Genomic DNA, 22,208 nt, shown 5'->3' on the forward strand with positions numbered 1-22,208 from the left:
TGGGACAGGGAAAATAAAGAGGCTCTGAAAGACTAACTCTATCTCATAGGGTTTACAAAAGAGGGTCACAAAAGAGATGTAAGGTGGGTGTAAATGCATGTGAAGTGTCAAACAAAGATGCTATCACTCCTTTTTTTCCCTCTTAGTGCTCGGTGGCAACTGCCTGTGCTTCTCTCTTCCTCCACTGCCACCCAGTTCTCCATCAGTTGTCATGGATTTTGAAAACCTGAAAAGCCCTGCCCACCTCTGGGTGCTGAATGACTCCTTGGTGGACAAGAGCTACATCTGGGGGTCTATGTCATCACAAGCAAACATGGCAGAATTTGAAGCCATCTCGGGCCCACCACCTCCTGACTTGTGTCATGTCATATGTTGGTATATGAAGTGAAAGTCACTCAGTCGCAACCCCATGGACTGAAGCCCACCAGACTCCTCTGTCCATGGAATTCTCCAGGCAGGAATACTGAAGTGGATTGCCATTCCCTTCTCCAAGGGATCTTCCCAATCCAGGGACTGAACCTGGGTCTCCTGCACTGGCAGGTGGACTCTTTACTGTCTGAGCCAGCAGGGGAGCCCAAAGTATAATCACATCCAATCTTACAAAAAGACCAGCCTTCCAGGGGTGAAGAAAGCTCTGGGCAAGTATGGCCCTGCTAATGTGGAAGGCACCACAGAAAGTGGAGCTACAGATAATGCAGATGATGAGGACATTGATTCCTCTGGATCTGAGGAGGAGGAGGAAAGTGAAGAAGCCAAGAGGCTAAGAGAAGAACCCCTTGCACGGTATGAGTCAAAGAAAGCCAAGCAACCATCACTTGTTGCCAAGTCTTCTGTCTTACCAGACATGAACCCTTGGGATGATGAGACAAGTATGCCAAAACTGGAGAAGTGCGTCGGAAGTATTCAAGCAGAAGACTTAGTCTGGGGATCTTCTAAACTAGTTCCAGTGGGGTATGGAATTTAAAAACTTCAAGTACAGTGTGTAGTTGAAGATGATGGATTTGGAACAGACACACTGGAGGAGAAGATCACTGCTTTTGATGAAAATGTGCAGTCTATGGTCATGGCTGCATTCAACAAGATCCAAAATCCATTGTGGATCAGTGCCCTTAAATAACAGCTTGAAAGACAAAGAAAGAGAGAGAGACGCTATCATAGAGCAGGTCCTCCCATTCTCATACTTTCCCAAGAGCCATGCTCCCCTCCCCAGGGTTATGCAAAGCCCACAGACAGAGTTTAAGTTTGTGCTGTGTGTGCCAAGTCGCTTCAGTCGTGTCCGACTCTGCGACCCTATGGACTGTAGCCCACCAGGCTCCTCTGCTCATGGGATTCTCCAGGTAAGAATACTGGAATGGGTTGCCATGCCTTTCTCCAGGGGATCTTCCTGACCCAGGGATCAAACCCTCATCCCTTTGGTCTCCTGCATTGGCAGACAGATTCTTCATCACTAGCATCACCTGGGAAGCCCAGAGTTGAGGTTTGGACCTGATGATAACCCAGAGAACACAGTGGGCTTTCCCACATTGCTCTTTGGAGGCACTGTCAGCCCATTAGCTGACATCTCACCACCACCCCACTCCACCCAGGACTCTATGAAGCTGGACCAGCACAGAAGCTTAAGGAATTCATATTTGCTCCCAGTGCTCTAAATCTGGACTCCTGCAGGCAAAGATCAACAAAGGAGGGTTAGTAGACAGCTAGCAGGGAGAGCCAAGCTGAATATTCTGAACACATGGTCTCATTGGGGCAGACTTAATGGAGGACACAGGCGAATGCTTAAAAACTCTAAAGCATGTTCTCAGTGATCCTGAAAGATCTTGTTAAACCAAGAAAAGCTTGCAAAGGGGTTCAGCAGAAAAGTTCTTTGGAAAATCATCTCCTCAAAAAAAATTTTGGGGGGGCCATGCTGGATCTTCATTACAGTGTGTGGGCTTTGTTTTGTGGCAGCTCGTGGCTTCTCTTTTTGCAGAGCATGGACTCTAGAGCATGCGGGCTCAGTATTTATGGCGGGCAGGCTCTCTAGTTGAGCATGGGCTCAGTTGCGCCATGGCATATGGGATCTTAGTTCCCCGACCAGGAATTGAACCCACGTCTCCTGTGTTGGAAAACAGATTTTTAACCACTGGACCACCATGGAAGTCCCATCCTCCTCAATTTAAAAATAAAGAATTAGGGTTATCACTGCAGAAAACTGAATTAACACTCTAGAACCAACCTCAAGAACTTTACCATTTTTAACTTTACCAACTTTATCATTGTTGACCAAGAAATAGAGAAGGCTGCAAATAAGAAAGAATTTATTTGAGGTCTTAGGAGCTGCAATTTTGGAGACAGATTTGGGTAAAATGAGTGTTTCAGGGAAGAGAATGGGGCAGGGGAATCAGAAAGACAAAAACCATAATGTTGTTAAAGTTGTCTGGCAAGAATTAGAAGTAACTTGGATGTAGTTCAGTCGATAAAGAATCTTCCCACAATGCGGGACACCAAAGTTCAATCCCTGGGTCGGGAAGAGCCCCAGGAGCAGGAAATGGCAACCCACTCCAGTATTCTTGCCTGGAGAATCCCATGGACAGAAAAGCCTGACGGGCTACAGCCCAAGGGGTAAAAAAGAGCTGGACATGACTGAAGTGACTAAGCACGCACCGATGCAAGAAAGTATCTGTCTGTAAGAGAGAGTTTGTTAGGAGTTATTTAGGGCACAGGTCCGATAAGTACTTTGAGTTTCTGAAATATTGGGCAAATCTTCTGGTTGTCTGCAGTAAGACAAAAGAGTATGTCTGAAATCCATTCTGAGAGTGTGTTTGTAAGTCCAATTTGTTTATAAGTCCAACAAAGTTAGCCTAGGGAACCCAACTAACACAATAGGCTGTATAGACTGTACTGTAATAGGTTTATAATACTTTTCACACAATACATAAATAAACACAAAAAATAAAGAAAACCTTTTTAATCTTAACTTGAAAAGTATGGCAGTACGGTACAACAGCTGGCTTCAGGGGCTGGAATCGAGTGAACAGGCAGGAAGAGTTACTGGTTGGAGGAGGGAGAGGAGGTGGGAGATGGTAGAGCTGGAGGATCGTTGGCAACAGGAGACGGAAGGCAAGATACAGTTTCACTCACGCCCGATGGGATGGAACACACATTCGCATCTTTGAAAGTTCAAAGCTTGAAGGTGTGTATGTAGGAGACTTACTGTAAATGGTCAAAGTTCAAACTCCATCTGGGTTGCGACATTCATCATCACACTTCTTCAACAGCCTCCTGGCTCCATTTGAGAGAGCTCTCTTAGCTATATAACTCCATTTTGATTTTCCTTCCACACTATGCATATATATTATGTGGATATCTTGTTTAAATGCAGGTTTTGATGTAGAAGGTTTGAGGAAGGCCTGTGATTCTGAATTTCCAACAAACTTTCACATAACACAGATGCTGCTGGGTAGCAGACCACACTTTGAGTAGAAAGGCCTAGAGGATTTACAGAAAGGGTTACAGAAAAATGAAGAGAAAAAAAATTAGAAATGATGAATTAAAAGATAAGGAAAAGGCTATAATAGATATTTATTTTTCTAATAGCATTCTTTCTCTCTTAATTACCTGCCCTGTTTCCTGTAATGTCATTTTTCTTTCTTCCATGTGGATAGCTTTGATGAGTCTCCTGCAGTCAGGTTCTCCCTTGGCTTAAGGAATGGGCTTATGATCCAAGACAGACCAGTTGGACACATTTTTCTGGGGCATATATATGATATGTGCGTGCATGCATGCTAAATCACTTCAGTCATATCTGACCCTTTGTGACCCTATGGACTGTAGCCCACCAAGGCTCCTTTGTCCCTGGGATTCCCCAGGCAAGAATACTGGAGTGGGTTTCCTTGCGCTCCTCCAGGGGATCTTTCCAGGGATCAAACTTGTGCCTCATGTCTCCTGTACTGGCAAGGGGGTTCTTTACCACTAGCACCACCTGGGAAGCCTATATATAAATACACAGAATTCATATAATACATATTTTCTTTTCCTTAATATGCTTCCAAGATTCTTCCAAGTACTCAGGTATGGGTTTGGTTTGTTGACCTAAAACAAATAGACTGCCAGACATTTCTCCAGCAAAAATGGGTTAATTCAGGATCAGCAGAGAACTGCAGTTCAGAGTCTGCAACCATGGAGAGCCAAGTGCAAGTCCCCCTATGGCAACGGAAGGAGAATAATATCATGGGGGCTAAAGGAAGTTGGGAGGGCTGTAGCAAACAAAGAATTCATTGCTTTTCATTGGCTGAGTCCCTGCTAGAATAGGAGTCTTTCTGTTGGGCTCTGGATCCACACAGGGCTGGAGAGCTCCCCCTTCTGGTCTCCCAACTCTATCAATAGATGAGTTTTCTGTTCATAAATTTTTAACAAGTTCATGTTCATGACTGTATTACACCCAATTGTACTAATGTACAACAGAATGTTTTTCTATTATATTGATGATGGACATTTGGGTTTTCAATGGACCATTATGAATAATGCTTCTGTGTGTGCATAATACGTTCTAATGTGTGTGCCCACGGGTGCTCTTGTCTTGAGCATAAACCTAAGAGTGACGCTGCTGGGCTATAGGGTATGTATATTTTCATCTTTATTAGATACTGGCAAAATGATCTTCAAAGATGTTGCAACAACTTGCATTGTCATCATAAATTAAGCATTATAAATCAGTGAGGGTGGGGCAGGGAATGGATTATTCCCTCCTGTTGAGGCTATTGATTGCTCATTTGAAAAATAAAGACCTCCTGGATGTATATATTACATTACATGATGTGCCAAAATAAATGCAGGATGGATTTAAGAGTTAAATACAAAGCTCCAAATTTTAAAAACCCAAGAGAACAAATAAGTGACTATTTATATAATTGTCAACTATAGCAGGCATTCTAGGCATGTAAGCAATGGAAGAAGGCATGAAGGAAAAGGATCAATAGATCTGACTACATAAACATTTAAAACATATATGTAAAAATTACCAAAATTAAAAGACAAGCAACAAATTGGGGGAAATATTTGCAGAAAATATGAAAACATTAATATATTTAACCTGTAAAGATCTAATAGAAATCTGAAACAAACTAAAAAAATAAAAATATTGAAGTGAAAATGCTGACATCTCACTGAATAAGCCAAGATCATAAAAGACAATTTACAAAAGAGAAAAATACCATGTTTAGTAGAAGAAAATACTCAGCTTCACTATGAAACAGAAAATGCAAAGTAAATTTTTAATATATTTTTGCCTCTCAAATTTGAAATGATTAAAAATAATTAATATTTGTGATGATGTGGTAAAATGGATATGGACAACTTCTAAATGGAGATTAAAGCATCACCTTTCTGTTATTAGATAGTTTAACAACACAGATTAAGAGTCTTAAAATATTCATATCTCATTAAATATCCACTTTATGAGAGTAAAAATATTATATATCTTGAAATAAATTTAATAAAACAGGGAAACTCATTTTTTAATTTTATTTTTAAATTTTATTTTTATTTTACTTTACAATACTGTATTGGTTCAGGATTGGGAGCTTGTATACACCCTTGGTGGGAAACTCATTTTTTAAAAAACCTTCAAAACTTTTCTTTAGAAATAACACTTGAATAAATGGATAGACCATACCATGGAAAGATCCTATACTGTAAAGCTTCCAACCCCAAATTAGAAATTCAACAAATTATAAGTAAAACCCCAATGGTACAAGATTCCAGTGAGAAAAATGATTCTATAGCTAAACTGGAAGAGAGAACCTGTGATACTAATCAACTACTAATACATTTGGGAGGAAAGAGTAATGAGAATGCAATGTGAATATGAGATTTTCAGACCTGTGGATCCGTTCCACAGCTATAGTGGTTGAAACAGTGTGGCACAAGCACAGAATGGTGTAACAGAATATAAAGTTGTTCAGAAGCAGAGATAAGTGTACGGGAACATTTAATATTTGACAAAAGCATTCTTCAAGTTATTGGGAACTGTCTTGGGAGCACAGGCTATAGTGTTAAAAAAACATAGCATTGTATCCCTATGTCAAATCATGTACTAAAATTTTGGACGGAAAAAGGGAAAACAAAAAATAAAATTATAAAATACATAGTAGAAAAATAGATGAGTATTTACATAAACTTGAGATGGGGAAAATAATTTCAAGTATGGCAGCAAAGAAAGATATCATAAAGTAAAATATTTGTATACTTGACTACAGAATATAAAAGTTTGTATGTCAAAAACACAATTTGCATTAATGAAAGGCAAATATAAATAAGGAAAATAGTTGCAGCTAAGAGTTAATACCTGCACTTAAAGAAGAAGAAAAAGAACCTTTACAATAAAATGCAAAGTAGAACAGTAATAGGAAACAGGGATTATCACATTGTAAAGATTTCAGTCCCCAACCTTTCTGGCACCAGAGACCAATTTCATGGAAGACAGTTTTTTCCCACAAACAGCAGGAGTGTGCAGTGTTCAGGTGGCAATGCAAGCAATGGTGGGGATGGTTCAGGTTGCGGTGGAAGTGATGGGGAGTGCTAGATGAAGCTTCACTCGCTTACCTGCCCACCGCTTCCCCCTGTTCTGTGGCCCAGTTCCTGGGGGTTGGGGGAATCCCTGGTTTAAATGATAATACTTGAAGTTGCTTAAGGTCTGGAAAGGGCCCTCTTGCATTGAATTGGCAAGACATTCAAAAGTTACAATGCATCTAGTTGATAATTTGTCAGTATTCATAAATGTTGAAGATATATACATGCATATGGTCCAATCAAGGAAACAGCTGCACAGAGACATATAAAACTTTGCATTTAATAATGGAAAACTGAAAACAGTCTAAAGGGTTAGAATAGGGTTGATTAAAGAAATCCTGATGCAGGTATAAAATGATACAGCCAATACATACAACAGAGTAGGCACATTTATTTAATATGGGATTGAAGAAAACCAGTCTGTGATGGAGGAGGGGTGGGTGGACAGGAGAGTTTTGGGGTGTGACGAGGATGGAAGCACACAATGCCAAAAGTCAGAAAAAAGTGAAGAAATGGCGGCAAGTGTTTGCAGAGAGGCTGAGACTCACACCCAGGCAACCTTGTTTTGAACACATCTTCCCTCTTTTGGCAACTTTGCTAATGAATCTTGTTAACGACACTACTGAAACCATCTATCACTAATTGGCCTCCTCCACTCTCCTCTCTAAGCTCTGATTTCTTTCTAAAGGACACAAATGAAAGCAAAATCTTTTCTGGGTGTCCCTTCCCTCTGGCCTTGTTAGCAGAGGTGGAGAAGACAATCAGCAAATCCCCAGCCACCTCTCAGCCAAGTTGTCCTGAGCTCTCATTTGGGAGCTAATTAGAGGATTCTGTTTGTGGAACATTCAAGGACTTCATTCCCATCCCCGTCACCACTGTCTCAGTGGGAAATTTTGTGCAGTGGGAAACTTTATGAGAAAGATGGATGGATGGGTGAACATCCATGAAGATGGGTGAACCTCCTGAGGCTCCGCTGAGCTTGAGAAGTCAGCAAAGTGTTTTGGGACCTAGGGAATTAATCATGCCCTCTTCCAAGTGTCCACGGCAGGGCAGAAGCTTCCATTGTTCTGAGTCTTTCACTAGTTCATTCAAGGGAAGTGAGGGCCATGGTGATACAAAGGACATTAACACTGACCGGGCAAGGCTGGAGTTTGGGGCAGTAAGTTCCTGTTCTGGTGCTTTCTAGCGTGAGGTCACAAACTCTAGAAAGATGCAACTCAAAACCCCATGGATTTTAAACACCTTCTACATTATACTTGTGGTGCTGGTTTAGTCTCTAAGTCACGTCCAACTCTTGTGACCCCATGGACTGTAGCCCACCAGGCTCCTCTGCCCATGGGATTCTCCAGGCAACAAAACTGGAGTGGGTTGCCATTTCCTTCTCAGGGGATCTTCCCAACCCAAGGATTGAACCTGGGTCTCCTGCACTGCAAGTAGATTCTTTATCCAGTAAGCCAACAGAGAAGGGCCACCAAGGAACATTATACTTATCAACACACTAATTCTGTATTTCAATTTATTTAATTCTCAGAATAATCATTTGAATTGTGTGCTATGATTCCCATTTCATAAATGAGAAACTGGGGCCCACGGAGGGTAACTGATCTGTTCAGTGTCACATAGCTAATAAACAGCAGTGGCTGCCCAGAAGCCAGGCCTCCCAACTTCTGGGTCCACTGCTGACCTCGCTTGATCACAGGTAGTTTAATGCAACAAGAAGCATGGGTTGCTCAGCTTGCTGCCCGGCACGTGGAGGAAGCTTGATTCATATTTGTTTTTCCATATATCCTGGCCTGGGCAACTATTTGTAAATCCCAAATAAATGTCTGGAGTCTTTTAGGGCCTTAATATCCTAATCTCTTCAGATCCTACAAACATAAACTCTGAAAACAAGGGTAGATATTTTCTGGCTGATGTTCCAAGATTCCTTCCCAAGTTCATTTCTTTCCGTTTCAGTGACCTCTGCCTCTCGGGCTGTCACATCTCTGCCTGGACCACTGCTACCACCTCCAGTCTGGGCATCTCTCCAGCTGCCACAGCCCAAGAACCAGCCTTTATTCATCAGAGCTCCACTGTGCATGAATTATTCCTGGGCATAACCTCCTGCTCTCAATCATATCACCTGTCCATTTAATTTAATTACCTAAAGCCCCCCTTTTCCCCATAGCCTTTGGTATCCTGTGGGAGGAGGGGGTCTGAGTATTTATCATAGAATAGATGAATGAAAAAAGGTGCAAGATATGTGGAAGGAAGGAATGGCTTCGAAAGCTCATGAGGCCTTAAGAAGAAGAGGCTGGGTTAGAAAGCATGTCTCTGGATACCCTAAGGCTCTCTTCTCTAAACTGTCGTACCTTTCCCATTTCCGAGACTCGTTATGCTGAGAGTCAGCATCACTCTGTTTAGTTCAGAAGTCTTCGGTGATTTATTAGAGGCAATCATGGAGGAAGGCAAAAATACTGGGCTGTGAGTCAGCACTTGCAGGCTGCCCTACTAACTAACCCTATATGCATCCGTGTTCAGTTGCTCAGTCAATCTGACTCTTTGCGACCCCCATGGACTGTAGCCTGCCAGGCTCCTCTGTCCATGGGATTTCCTAGGCAAGAATAGTGGAGTGGGTTGCCATTTCCTTCAGGGATCTTCCCCACCCAGAGATCGAACTGGCATCTCTTGTGTCTCCTGCATTGACAGGAAGATTCTTTACCACTGGACCACATAGGAAGCCCTACTAACCCCATGGACTTTGGAAAATCACTTAGCTTCTGTTTTTTTTTTTTTTTAATTTGCAAAGTGAAGATAATAAAAACTGGCCTTCTTATTGATGTTTTCTAATCCTGGTCCTCATTGTGGATGATACTCAACTGTGCAGATGCAAGATTCAAATGAGAACACAGATTTCAAAGTGCTCTGTGAATATTGTTATGTGCCAGTATTATAACGAGGAATCATACCACCTTCATAATTTTCTTGGGTTCTAACAGTGCCTTTATCTTTGTGACACATATGGTGGGCCTCTAGATAGTGACATGGGTGTGGGAGAAAGAAGCAATGTGAAAATGTTTCTGAGAACTTGTCCAAGGAGGCATATGTGTTATAGATACTTATGGTTTATAAAATGACATTAGCTGAGCTTAGCAGATGGATCCTGGCTGTCCTCAATAAGCTCACATGTGTGTTGGAGGCCAAGAACATTTGGAACAAGTTTCTTTGGCTGGACCAAAATATCTCTAGAGGTTTCTTTAAGCTCCCAGAGGCTATGACCCTATATCTGTGGCACAAGGAATTATGAAAATCTACATGAGTCCCCACCAAAATGAGTCACTACCTTTGACTGCAATTACATAAAAAAGATTCAAAACTAGACAGCAGTGCAAGGGTTTTAGGGGGAGGAGGTGTGCTGGTGCTGGTGTAAGGTAGGTATTCGTGTGGAATGGAGGGTGAAATTTGAATTTTCAGGGCCAGGAGATGGGACGAGGGGAAAGATCCCCCGGGAGTATTTTCCTAGGCTAGAAATGCTTGGGTTTGGCTCTCATCTCAGAAGAGGCAGCATGGATAAGATGACCAATAACTACTTTATGTCTCTCTGGAGCCTGTGAATCTAGATCAAGTGAAGCCAGTGGCCTTATATTGGATGGATAAACAACTTACTATTTTTTTTTCCCTCAAAGATGAGGATGACAGAGGACACTTTGAAGGCTGGAGAGAAAATATTGCAGTCGATTCAGTTTACTCCTCGCACTCCCGTATCCATTAATAGCATTTATTTAAAAGTTTTCTATATTACAGAATTCAGTGACTGTGTGCTCCATCTCTCAGTCGTGTCTGACTGACTCTTTGCGACCCTGTGGACTGCAGCCCGCCAGACTCCTCCGTGCATGGGATTTTCCTGGCAAGGATACTGGAGGGGGTTGCCATTTCGTCCTCCAGGAGGTAGTCTTGACCCTGGGATGAAACCCAAGTCTCCTGCGGCGATTCCATTGGCAAGCGGATTCTTTACCACTGAGCCACCTGGCAAGCCACAGAATTCAGTGAGAAACTTCAAATAAGAGTAAACGGAGGGACTTCCCTGGTGGTCCAGTGGTTGAGACTCTATGCTTCTACGTCGGGGGGCATTGTTCAATCCCTGGAACACTCCCCCCGCCAAAATAAAAATCCTCATTCATCCCAGTAGGTCATTCTATAGGATTGCAAGTAAAACAATAAACAATATGAAAAAAAAAAAGAGTAAGTGGAGTAGAAACTTTCCCACCCCTCTGCCCAGTCCAACGCTCCTCTGCAGTGGAAATCACCATCTAAGACTTGGGGGTTGTTCCCTAGCACTTTTTCGCTCGATACACATTACATGTCACATCATCACCACTTTCTAAATTCAGCATATGTGCTGTACATCTTTTCATGTCAATATATTCATTCTTCTTTTTAAACAAAAATACACTTTTCATTAAAATTATTTATACCACAGATGAATTGCTCATATTTGTAGAGCAGAGTTAAAAATTATTCACTTCAGGACATCACTTAAAGAAAGATACTTTGTCATCCTGATTAGCACTCATTTATTATTACCATCCCACCCTCTTAATGTGTTCCAAGTTGAATGGATCCCACTCTTGGATGTTGCAGGATTTCAGAACCCTGGGGCTCCAAGCTCCAATTAGCTTTTGCTAATTAAAAGTTCTCTTCCATTCCTTTGCCAGAGGGAGACACTTCTGGCTCTAACTTCAGGCAGTTTCTCTTAGTTCTGGGGGAGAAATGACATTGCAGTTCACACATAAAATTCAGAAAGTTTCTTCCTGTTAGGGCGAGCTCAATGACTGACTATGTCCTCAGAAGAAAGCTTCTCTTTCTTTTTTTCTCTTCCCTTCATATCTTAAGATCTTGGGTTTGGGGCATTTAGAAAACATCTGGCCGGTTCACTGACCTCCTACATAGAACACACATTTCCTATCACAGGTCAGGAATACCGGTTGATGGTTATCAGTTCCTAGTAGCAGTTGATTGATCCATGAGATGGCTTTAGGAGCTCAGCACTGTGCTGTGAATTTGAAGACATCTATGATAGAAAACATGGTCTTTGTCATTAAGGAGCTTACAATCTAGTCAGGGAGAGCCAAAAAATAGCTGCGAGGAATACAGAAATGATGATGATATCTTTCTTGCTTAGCAGGGCACACCCTTTCGGAGGAGATTACAAACGTGCAGTAAAAGTGAAGAGAGGCATGAATCTCCTGACAAAGAAAAATCCTCGCTGAGCTAGAGGCTGTGGCTGAGAAAGACTGAGGGGAGAGGCCAGGAAGAAATGAGTGACAGAGAGACATGACATCCCCGGCGGAGGTCTGGATGTGATACAGTGGTCATCAGAAAGAAATCGGATGACGTGGAGTGGGATAGACACTGTGCCAGGGGCCTAATCAGGCATCGTGGGTGCCCTGAGTGCCTGAGGGGCCCAGGCCCAGAGGCTGCAGGGCCCGCCACCAACCACTGCATCTGGCAGGGACACCGGACCTGATGTGGGAGACAGCTGTCTTCAGGAAAAATAGAGAGAGTGACGGTGGGAACCTTCATTTGACTGGGGAATATTCTCAGACACCTTGAGGGGCCAAGCTGCCCTCCTCATCAGTTAATACGTGTGTTAGGTAAGGTCTCTCTTCTCAGACTTCCAACGTGTGGACCAGGAAGTGTCTGAAAGATTCACGGAAAAAAAAATCTAGAAACAGTCACAACTGCATGTGAAATCAACTCTCATTCTAGTCACTGTTCTTCCATGGGTTTCCTTAGTTTCGTTCTTTTGATAAAATCTTGGTTTCCAGTACTCATTCAGTGGTAACTTGCAAACTTCTATTTCCCTTCGTTTTTCACCTTTACTGATTTTCTATACATATTAGATAGAATGCCCTCTTATAAATCGGTGTACTTTGCCATGAAAAATAAACACTAAACTAACTATTCTTAATGCTGCTTCTCAGGAAATTAATGATGACCCACTCTTGAGTTTTCAGTGGAGAGGCTGGGGGAGAGAGTTCACGCAGTGACATGAAAATGTGTTGTTCCCACTCATGGTTAGTCGGGATGGGGACCCTGGTTTTAGGAAGAGGTATTTGATAGTGTTGCTCTAAAGAAGATGCTGGAAGGTACTCCGACAGGTCCCCACATCCTGCTCCCAGGTTATGCCAAACCCTAATTCCACAATCATGGGTTTATTTCCTGAAGAAGAATCTTTAAAAAAAAACAACAGACTCCATGCATGAGTGCGTACTCAGTCGTGTCCAACTCTTTGTGACCCCGTGAACTGTAGCCCTCCAGGTTCCTCTGTCCATGGGGTTCTTCAGGCAAGAATACTGGAGTGGGTTGCCATGCCCTCCTCCAGAGGATCTTCCCAACCCAGGGATCAAACCCGAGTCTTCTCCATCTCCTGCATTGCAGGTGGATTCTTTACCACTGAGCCATCAGGGAAGTTCCCAGACCCAATACTCTGACACAGATATGTTAGTCGCTCAATTGTGTCTGGCTCTTTTAGAGCCCATGGACTATAGCCTACCAGGTTCCTCTGTCCATGGCATTCTCCAGGCAAGAATACTGGAGTGGGTTGCCATTCCCTTCTCCGGGGGATCTTCCCGACCCAGGAATCGAACCTGGGTCTCCTGCATTGCAGCCAGAGCCACCATCTGAGCCACTTTACCACCTGAGCCACTAGGGAAGCCCTAAGATACAAACATATCTTACCTTAAAAGGGTGAGGGCAAACATTTTAATTAATATTTTTAATGTATTTCAACTGAACAGTCATTGAATTTGAAAAATACAACATAATTTATTTGTGTCCCACTTCCTGACCCATAGTATAATTTTCTCCCATTTGTCCTTTAAAAAAATATTGATATATTTATTTGGATGTGCTGGCTCTTACTTGCAGGATCTTTGATCTTCGTTGCGGCAGGCAGGATCTTTAGTTGGGACTTGTGAACTCTTATTTGCGGTGTGTGGGATCTAGTTCTCTGACCAGGGATTGAATCCAGGCCTCTTGCACTGGGAACATGGAGTCTTAGCCACTAGGCCACCAGGAAAGTCCCTTCTCCCATCTGTCTCTAATCCATCTTTCATCAGTTATTTAGATACTCTCTTCTCTAAGCTTTAGCCTTTCTCCCCAGTTCAAGGCAAACCACATTCTACCATGGCCTGAATTACCTACTTTCCTTCTTAGTCCACCCTTGAATATCCTCCTGCCCACAACTAAGCCTTCAGCACAAGGAAGCAGGGGGTTGCTCAAGGAGGGAGAGGCATCTTGACACCTCTGCCTTCTCACTCGGGGGGCCGCTTCCCCGTCAGCAACCTCTTCAGGGCACCCTGCACATCGGGGTTCCGGAGGCTGTAGATGAGTGGGTTCAGCATGGGGCTGGCGACAGTGTTGAGGATGCCAATGCCCTTGTCCTTGTCTGAGGCGGACACGGAGCCCAGGCGCATGTAGCTGAAGAAGCCGGTTCCATAGAAGATGCAGACCACGGTGAGGTGGGAGCCACACGTGGAGAAGGCTTTCTTCCTGCCCTCCGAGGAGCGGATCCGCAGGACTGCGGCTGCCACGTGGGCATAGGACACCGAGATGAAGATCAGGGGGACCACCCCCATGAAGGTGGCCCCCACAAAAAGAAGCTGCCCATTGAGGTGGATGCTGGAGCAGGAGAGCTGGAAAAGGGGCGGGAGGTCACAGTAGAAGTGGTTGACCACGTTAGGGCCACAGAAGTCCAGTACAGACACAGCCACTGTGTGGGTCAGAGCATTGATGGAGGAGATGGAGCAGCAGGCGGCCACCAGGGCTCCCTGGATGTCACGGCTCATGCGGATACTGTAGGTGAGGGGCTGGCAAATGGCCAGGTAGCGGTCGTAGGCCATGGCTGTCAGCAGGTGACAGTCCACCCCAGCCAGGAGGTGGAAAAAGAAGAGCTGTGAGATGCAGGCTGCATAGGGAACTCGGCATTGGTGGGTCAGGAGACAGGCCAGCATGGGAGGAATGGTGACGGTGATGCACCCAATGTCCAGCAGAGAAAGGTTCCCCAGGAAGTAGTACATGGGGGTGTGGAGTTTGGGCTCCACAAAGATGGCGGCCAGGATACTCAAGTTGCCCCCGACTGTGATCACATAGGCAAAGAGGAAGATGGCGAAAAGGATGGGTTGCAGTTCGATGTTCTCTGTTAGGCCAAGAAGGATGAATTCAGTGACCACAGTCTTGTTGCCCCAGACACCTGGCTCCATAGGCCACTGCTGAGAGATGTAGAGTGAGAAAATGTGGACCTGCTGAAAGGGGAAGCTGCTGCTGCTGCTGCTAAGCTGCTAAGTCACTTCAGTCGTGTCCGACTCTGTGAGACCCCATAGACGGCAGCCCACTACTTAATCTGTGTCTGCTGGATGCTAGGGATAACGGGGCATGTACATTTATTGATGGAATGGATACTGATTAGAGCTTGAGCAGGATCCCCATGGCCCTTACAATGCTAGACATTAACTCTTGAATTTCCAGCTCAGGTTGAGATCCAGAGGATCCCAAGAAAGGGGCTGGAACAGAGGAAACTGCTCTGAGGATCCAGGACAGTGGCTGTTGATCAAAACGAGATGGAAGGGTTTCACTATTGTGACAGCTATGAAGGTTGTATCAGTGTAGCGTGACTGACCTGAGGAAATGTCATCACAGGCAGATTTTCCTAAGTTAACATTAAGGCACGCCCAATCTGGGTATGAATCAACAGCAGTGACACAGTACAGTGTCTCATGACACAGTGACAAGAGTTTAGCCTTGCTCTGAGCAGAGGTTCATCTCTCTCCTGAATGCATCTGTCTACTCCCACTTCTCCAGTCATCCCCACCCTGCAAGGTTCAGTGTGCCTCGGGTCCTGTGGTCCAATTTGCCTTAAGCAGTTCTTTCTCTACACAAAGACGTTCACAGTCTCTCTCTCTTTCTTTCTCCCTCCCCCCTTCTCTCCTTCCTTCTGTCTGTCTCTCTCCCTTTCTTTCTCCTGGTATATAAGGACAACTCAGCACAGTGGAAAGAGCTGTGGAGTTAAGAGTCTAGATGCTTGTGTTATAAACAAGCTTCTACTACTAGCATCAGGACTTTGGAAAAAGGATAACAGAAGGGGAAAAATGATAAAAGGAAAGGAGGAAGGAGACAAAGAAAGGAGAAAAAAATAGGAAGCCAACATTTACTTGAATATAAACTTTTTGTGAAATATTTTACTCCATTTAAATTTCACAGAAATTCTTGAAGATAGCTAATCATTTTAAAATGAGAAAAGGGAAGCTCAAAAAAAAGATATCCTGTTTTAAGTTCACATGTGTAAGAGTTTGTTCTGGAGAACTTGTATTTTGTTCTTTTATTTTTGCCAACCCCTTGCCAATATCTCAGTATCTATCTATCATCTATCTATATGTCCATCCATTTTCCCTTATGCAATATGAAAGGCTGTATTGTATTATCTCTAGGTTTACTTAGAGGTATTTGTTGTTCAGTCACTAAGTCGTGTCCAACTCTTTGTGACCTCTGTCTTTTACTATCTCCCAGAGTTTGGTCAAACTCATGACCATTGAATCAGTGATGCCATCCAACCATTTCATTCTCTGTTGTCCCCTTCTCCTCCTGCCTTCAATTTTTCCCAGCATCAAGGTCTTTTCCAATGAGTCTGCTCATCACCAAAGTATTGGAGCTTCAGCTTTAGCCTCAGTCCCTCCAATGAATATTCAGGATTGATTTCCATTAGGACTGACTGGTTTGATCTCCTTGCTGTCCAAAGGACTCTCAAGAGTCCTCTCAAGCATCACAATTTGAAACCATCAATTCTTTGACACACAGCCTTCTTAATGGTCCAGCTCTCACATTCATACAAGTACTGGAAAAACCATAGCTTTGACTAGATAGACTTTTGCTGGCAAAGTGATGTCTCTGTTTTTTAATATGCTGTAAGACACTATAAATATTGATTTCTCTGCCCCAATCAACCTAAATACCCACCCTTGCCTCTCCCCAGACTTTTCATTTCCCCATTCTTGACCCTAATCTCTTCCCTCTGACTTCCTCTACTTGCCAGCTCTGACCTTCGTCCTTCTTGTCACTAAGAGTAGAGAATGCCACCGTTGCATTTCACTGTCACCCCCTGAATCTGATGATGGCTCAGTCCTTTATTCTCTAGCACCAAGGGAAAAGCTACCTGAAGATCATGTGGGATCTTCATCCACACTTACTCACGAAAGATGGAAATTAGCAGTCCTGGTGCAGAGGCACTTACCTTTCTACTCCGAGTTCCCAGATGGCGGTTCTTGTAGAGAGGGGAGTGAATGCCAAGCTGACCCAAAGTGGCCCGTCTCCAGAAGCCTTATAAAGGAAGTGACACACGGACTGACAGAGTGTGTCTTGGTGTTCTCTCTGTATTTGGGAGCTAACAAGCCCTTAGGAGCCCTAAAAATGACACACTCCCCAGGGATTGCACAAGAAGCCAGAGGCAGACAAACAACCTCAGTCCTTCAGTCCTTAAGGGTTTCTCTCATCTGCCTAGTATTTTGGACTTTATTAAAGGAACATTAGAGTCACAACTTCATTCCAGGCTCCTAATGCTCCTGAGAAAGGATACAGTTTCCATATTACTGATGGGAAAAATAAGAACTAGAGGGCTTAGTTTACTTGGCAAAGCCAGAGAGGGTGTCCCTAGTGGAGCTCAGGCTGATTTCCAGGTTCACTGATTCTGGTACTGTTTCTCTCATTTATTTTCTACACTGGGTTTTTTAAGGTATGGCTTATAAAAGTTTGGGGTCAATATGTACACACTGCTTATTTAAAATAGATAACCAACAAGGACCTACTGTACAACACAAGGAACTCTGGTCAATGTCGTGTGGCAGGCTAGATGGGAGAGGAGTTTGAGGGGAGAATGGTGGGGCCACTTTGCTGTGCACCGGAAACTATCACAACATTTTTAATTGGCTATATTCCAATATAAAATAAAAAGTTAACAAAATAATGCAAACATAAAGAAGCAATTACAAAATTACAGAGCTGAAAAAAATAAAAGTCAACTAAAGTATAGTTTTAATTGTGAAGTCTGATGAGCTTTGATAAAATATATAGTCATGTATCTACCACCTCCATCAATATATGGAACACTTCAACTGCTCCAAAAACTTCCCTTCTGCACCTTTGCAGGCAATCCTCTCTCCACGTCATAGCGACGGCAACCTCTTATCTGATTTCTTTCCCTATGGTTTTGGTTTTTTCAGTGTCATATAAATGGAATCACACATTATGTAGACTTTTTAAATAATTGGATTCATTCTAATAGCATGATCCTTCAGAGATTCATGCCTGTTGGTTGTAGTAGTAGTACATTTCAGCAAGTCATATTCCACGTATTGCAATTTGCTAAGCTATTTATCAGTTAATGAATATTTGGATTGTTTCCAGATTTTAGCCATTACAAATAAAGATCCAACTATGTTCAGACAATTCTTTGTGTGGAGACATGTTTTCGTTTCTCCTTGGAAAATGCCTTGGAGTATAACTGCTGCTGCTGCTGCTAAGTCGCTTCAGTCGTGTCCGACTCTGTGTGACCCTGTAGACGGCAGCCCACTAGGCTCCCCCATCCCTGGGATTCTCCAGCCAAGAACACTGGAGTGGGTTACCATTTCCTTCTCCAATGCATGAAAATGAAAAGTGAAATTGAAGTCACTCAGTCATGTCCGACTCTTAGTGGGGTGCCATTGCCTTCTCCAATAACTGCTGAAACCTACTTAAGTGGGTGTTTAATTTTAAATGAAACTGTCAAACTGTTTTCCAAAGTGGCTGTACCATTTTGAATTCCTCCCAGCAATGAATGAGATTGCCAGTTGTTCATCAACACTTAATATCATCAGTTTTTTTAATATTAAACCTCTCTATTAGGTGTGCAATAGTATCTCATTGTGGTTTAACTTTGTATTTCCTTAATGGAGAAGGCAATGGCACCCCACTCCAGTACTCTTGCCTGGAAAATCCCATGGAGGGAGGAGCCTGGTAGGCTACAGTCCATGGGGTCATGAAGAGTCGGACATGACTGAGTGACTTCACTTTCACTTTTCACTTTCATGCACTGGAAAAGGAAATGGCAACCCACTCCAGTGTTCTTGCCTGGAGAATCTCAGGGACGAGGGAGCCTGGTGGGCTGCCGTCTATGGGGTCGCACAGAGTCGGACACAACTGAAGTGACTTAGCAGCAGCAGCAACAATGATATTGAGCATCTTTTCATGTGCTTATTTACCATCTGTATGTCATTGATCAAGTATTTAAATAATTTGCTCCCCCTCAATAAAATTTAGTTGTTTTTCTAGTTCTTGTTATTTTAAAAAATATATTTTATTAAATATGAAGGATGCTAGCCTTTAATCCATGTTTTGTAAATAGTTCCCCAGTCTGTGACTTATATTTTCATAAATAGTATCCTTTCAATAATGGACATTTAAATTTTTGATGATATCCAATTCATCAATTTTTTCTTTTATAATTCATGACTTTTGTATCTTATCTACAAGATTTTTGTGTTGGTTTGCAAACTGGCCCCACACAGAGAAGGCAAGGAGAGACAAGAGAAAGAGGCAGACCACCACTCTGGATTGGCAGATAGTGTTTTTCCTGCTACATTTTAGGTACTCAATGAAAGTTTTTGGAATCAATTAATGCTTTAACAAAATTATACTTTTATGGACATAGGTCAGGTTTTGTTTAGTGCCAGGTCCAATTTAGTGACAAGTCTGTACCTCTTTTCTTCTCCCTAGATAGTGCCTAACTGTTGAGACCATCTTCCCTAAAATAAGACAATGTGTGTGTGTGTGTGTGTGTGTGTGTGTGTGTGCTCAGTCGCTCGGTCATGTCTGGCTCTTTGTGACCCCATGGACTGTAGTGTAACCCATCAGGCTCCTCTGTCCATGGGATTTTCCAGGCAGGAATACTGAAGTGGATTGCCATTTCCTTCTTCCGGGGATCTTCCCAACCCAGAGGTCGAATCCACTTCTCCTGTGTCTCCTGCATTGGCAGGCAGATTCTTTACCACTGAGCCACCTGGGGAACCCCCCAAATTAGACAGTGATTCATCCTATTGATATTACTTGAGTGCCTTATGTGCTAGTAGAATTTCCTATAAGTTGAGAAAGAATCAGAAAATTCTAGGAAACACACATACATTACAGATCAAAACTTTTTTCAACAGTGACAAAAGCAGAACATCAAATGTCTGGATCAGGGATAACAAACTGCTGTGCCTACAAGGGCAAGGCAAAGGGTGTGATGAGTTGGAAGCCTGGCAAATTGGAGGGTACCGGCCCTCTCTAATGAGGTCTATAGAAATTTAGTCCTCGATGATTGCTGACAAAGAAGGATGTGGGTCCACTGTTGACAAATTTCATTCTGTAAGAGCTGAAAACCATGCGTGCTTAGTTGCTCAGTCATGTCTGACTCTGTGTGACCCCATGGACTGTAGCCCGCCAGGCTCCTCTGTCCCTGGGGATTCTCCAGGTAAGAATACGGAGTGGGTTGCCAGGCCCTCCTCCATGGGATCTTCCGAACCCAGGGATTGAATCCAGGTCTCCCTTATTGCAGGCTGCTTCTTTACTACCTGAGCCCCCAGGGAAGCCTCCTGATTACTTTCAAGTCTTATAAACTACTTGTCTGTGCTCCAGGTACAGCTGGGGGTCTGAAAACCGGTGAACTCGATAAAGCACACAGAAATGTTTCCTTTCCATTACTTTTCTAAGTGTAAATATTCCTGACTATCAGAATAATAAATTCACATAGAACCTTTTTCCCAAGGTTCCAAGTGGTGTGTTTAAGTATCAGTGACTCTCCAGAGCCAGCTGCAGTAATTTGAGCATATACTCACTAACCCCTATCTGTGGGACATGCCTCTTTGGCCTCCTGAAGCACTCTGGATAAATCTGCCTCCTGGCAAGGGAAATTTAGCTTTCTGTTTCACACAATTCTATTATTAAAAAAAAAAAAACACTCTTAAGCTATAAAATAAGACTTTGTAATTAAAGCAATATACCTTGTTCCAGATTGGGAAAATCAGTAATACAAAGGTGTCAGTTCTTCCTAAATTTATACTTTGACACTCTGTTAGTAGAAATTTACAAACAGATTTTCAAAATTAATTGGAAGGATGATTATAAGTAGTTGCAAGAATGAGTATGGCAAAGACAGACCAATGCCAGGGAAATGAAAGTTATAAGAAATACCTTAACAACTACATATTAACTTGTGTTTTAATACCATAATGATTAAGAAGAGCAAAAGAGAGTCCAACAACAGACCCCAAACTAGAAGGATATTTAGTCGATAGTGAAAGGGTGATTTTATATCAGTGGGGAAAGAATCAATGAATCTATTCCTTTGAAAATTAAATAAAGGTTCTTTCTAGGTTCATTGCAGCACTCCATCCGACAAGATTATTTCAACCAAAGCACATTCACTAAGAGAAAGTTGTAAAGTCCATTTTATTCTGTCCATTCAAAAGAATGCTATGCAATCTAGAAAAAAATGAGTAAGATCTCTATTGAATGTCATGGAAAGATATCCATCTATGTTATTCTTTTATTAATATGTTATCACTATGTTATTAAGTGAAAAAAGCAGGTTATTCTATTTTTACAAATATATATTAGGTACAAGCTTTTTAAACAATTATAGACTAAATATCAAAATGCTTATCTCTGAAATGAACTTCTTTTCATACTTTCTAATTTTTTAATAAGCATGCATTTTATTGCATTATATAAAAAGATGTTTAAAGCTATAAATGGAATAAATGAAGTGGTTTTCTCCTTTTAGCAATGCAGAAGGAGAGTTTGGTTCAGGTTTATGTCCAAGAAGGCAAAGATCTCCAGTCAGTCAGTCAGGGAGACTTTTTCAGATGAGTTGAAACTCTTTAATTAGTGTTATTACACATACTTTTTGTTATTGTCAGCCCGATATTCTACCTCATTTCTATGGTTTTTCTAAACAATGCCTTGCCCCTTGGATTTTGGTTTTAAACTTTGTTCTCTTTTGGTTGGTTTATTTGCTAAAGTCAATCTTCAGCAATTCCTCTACCAGCCTCTTCCAGCTGCTGTGGAACAAACTGTAAATTTATTAAAGAAACAAAACTTCTTTCTCCATGTTTTTTTTTTTTAATATTTTTCCTATAACACTGACCTTCCTTTTCTTTTATCCCCTCTTTCTTGTCTGTCCCATCCATCCCACTTTACAGATACCCTTCTTCTTTGGAATGATGTATTACTTTTAAGAGGCAGTAGAGACAGTGCCCACCTAGATTTAAATCACAGCTCTGACATTCTTTAGCTGTGTGACTTTGGGCAAGTTACTTAACCTCTCTGAGGCTCGGTTTCCTAATCTGTAATTTGTAAATCTGTGCCTGCTTCACAGGGTTGTTCTGAGGGTTAAATGACTTAATAGCTGTCGGTCACTTAGAAGAGTGGCCTGGCACATGGTAATCATGATATAAGTAACAACTACTGTTGTTTTTATTGTACTTTCCTTTTTAAGTCAGTTTCTGATTTGACTTCACTATGTTCACGTTCCATTTGCAATAATCGCAGTACCTCTTGGAAGCATGTACCTAGTGGAGCCATGATATTCTTTAAAGCCAGAGCAAGAAATC

At 42.4% G+C, this 22,208-nt stretch overlaps 1 protein-coding gene and 1 pseudogene across 1 annotated transcript; one reads left to right on the forward strand and one right to left on the reverse strand.

Annotated features, from left to right (window-relative positions):
* Positions 1-211: 211 nt before the first annotated feature.
* On the forward strand, positions 212-1,141 carry LOC120866187 (annotated as a pseudogene).
* A 12,703-nt stretch (positions 1,142-13,844) lies between these two features.
* Positions 13,845-14,803, reverse strand: LOC120866189 (olfactory receptor 139). The gene has a single exon (XM_040243748.1). It carries the CDS (start codon positions 14,790-14,792, stop codon positions 13,845-13,847), a length of 948 nt encoding a protein of 315 aa, XP_040099682.1. The 5' UTR covers positions 14,793-14,803.
* Between the last annotated feature and the right edge of the window lie 7,405 nt (positions 14,804-22,208).

This window comes from Oryx dammah, unplaced genomic scaffold (assembly GCF_014754425.2).
Source record: "Oryx dammah isolate SB20612 unplaced genomic scaffold, SCBI_Odam_1.1 HiC_scaffold_8, whole genome shotgun sequence".
Classification (NCBI taxonomy): domain Eukaryota; kingdom Metazoa; phylum Chordata; class Mammalia; order Artiodactyla; family Bovidae; genus Oryx; species Oryx dammah.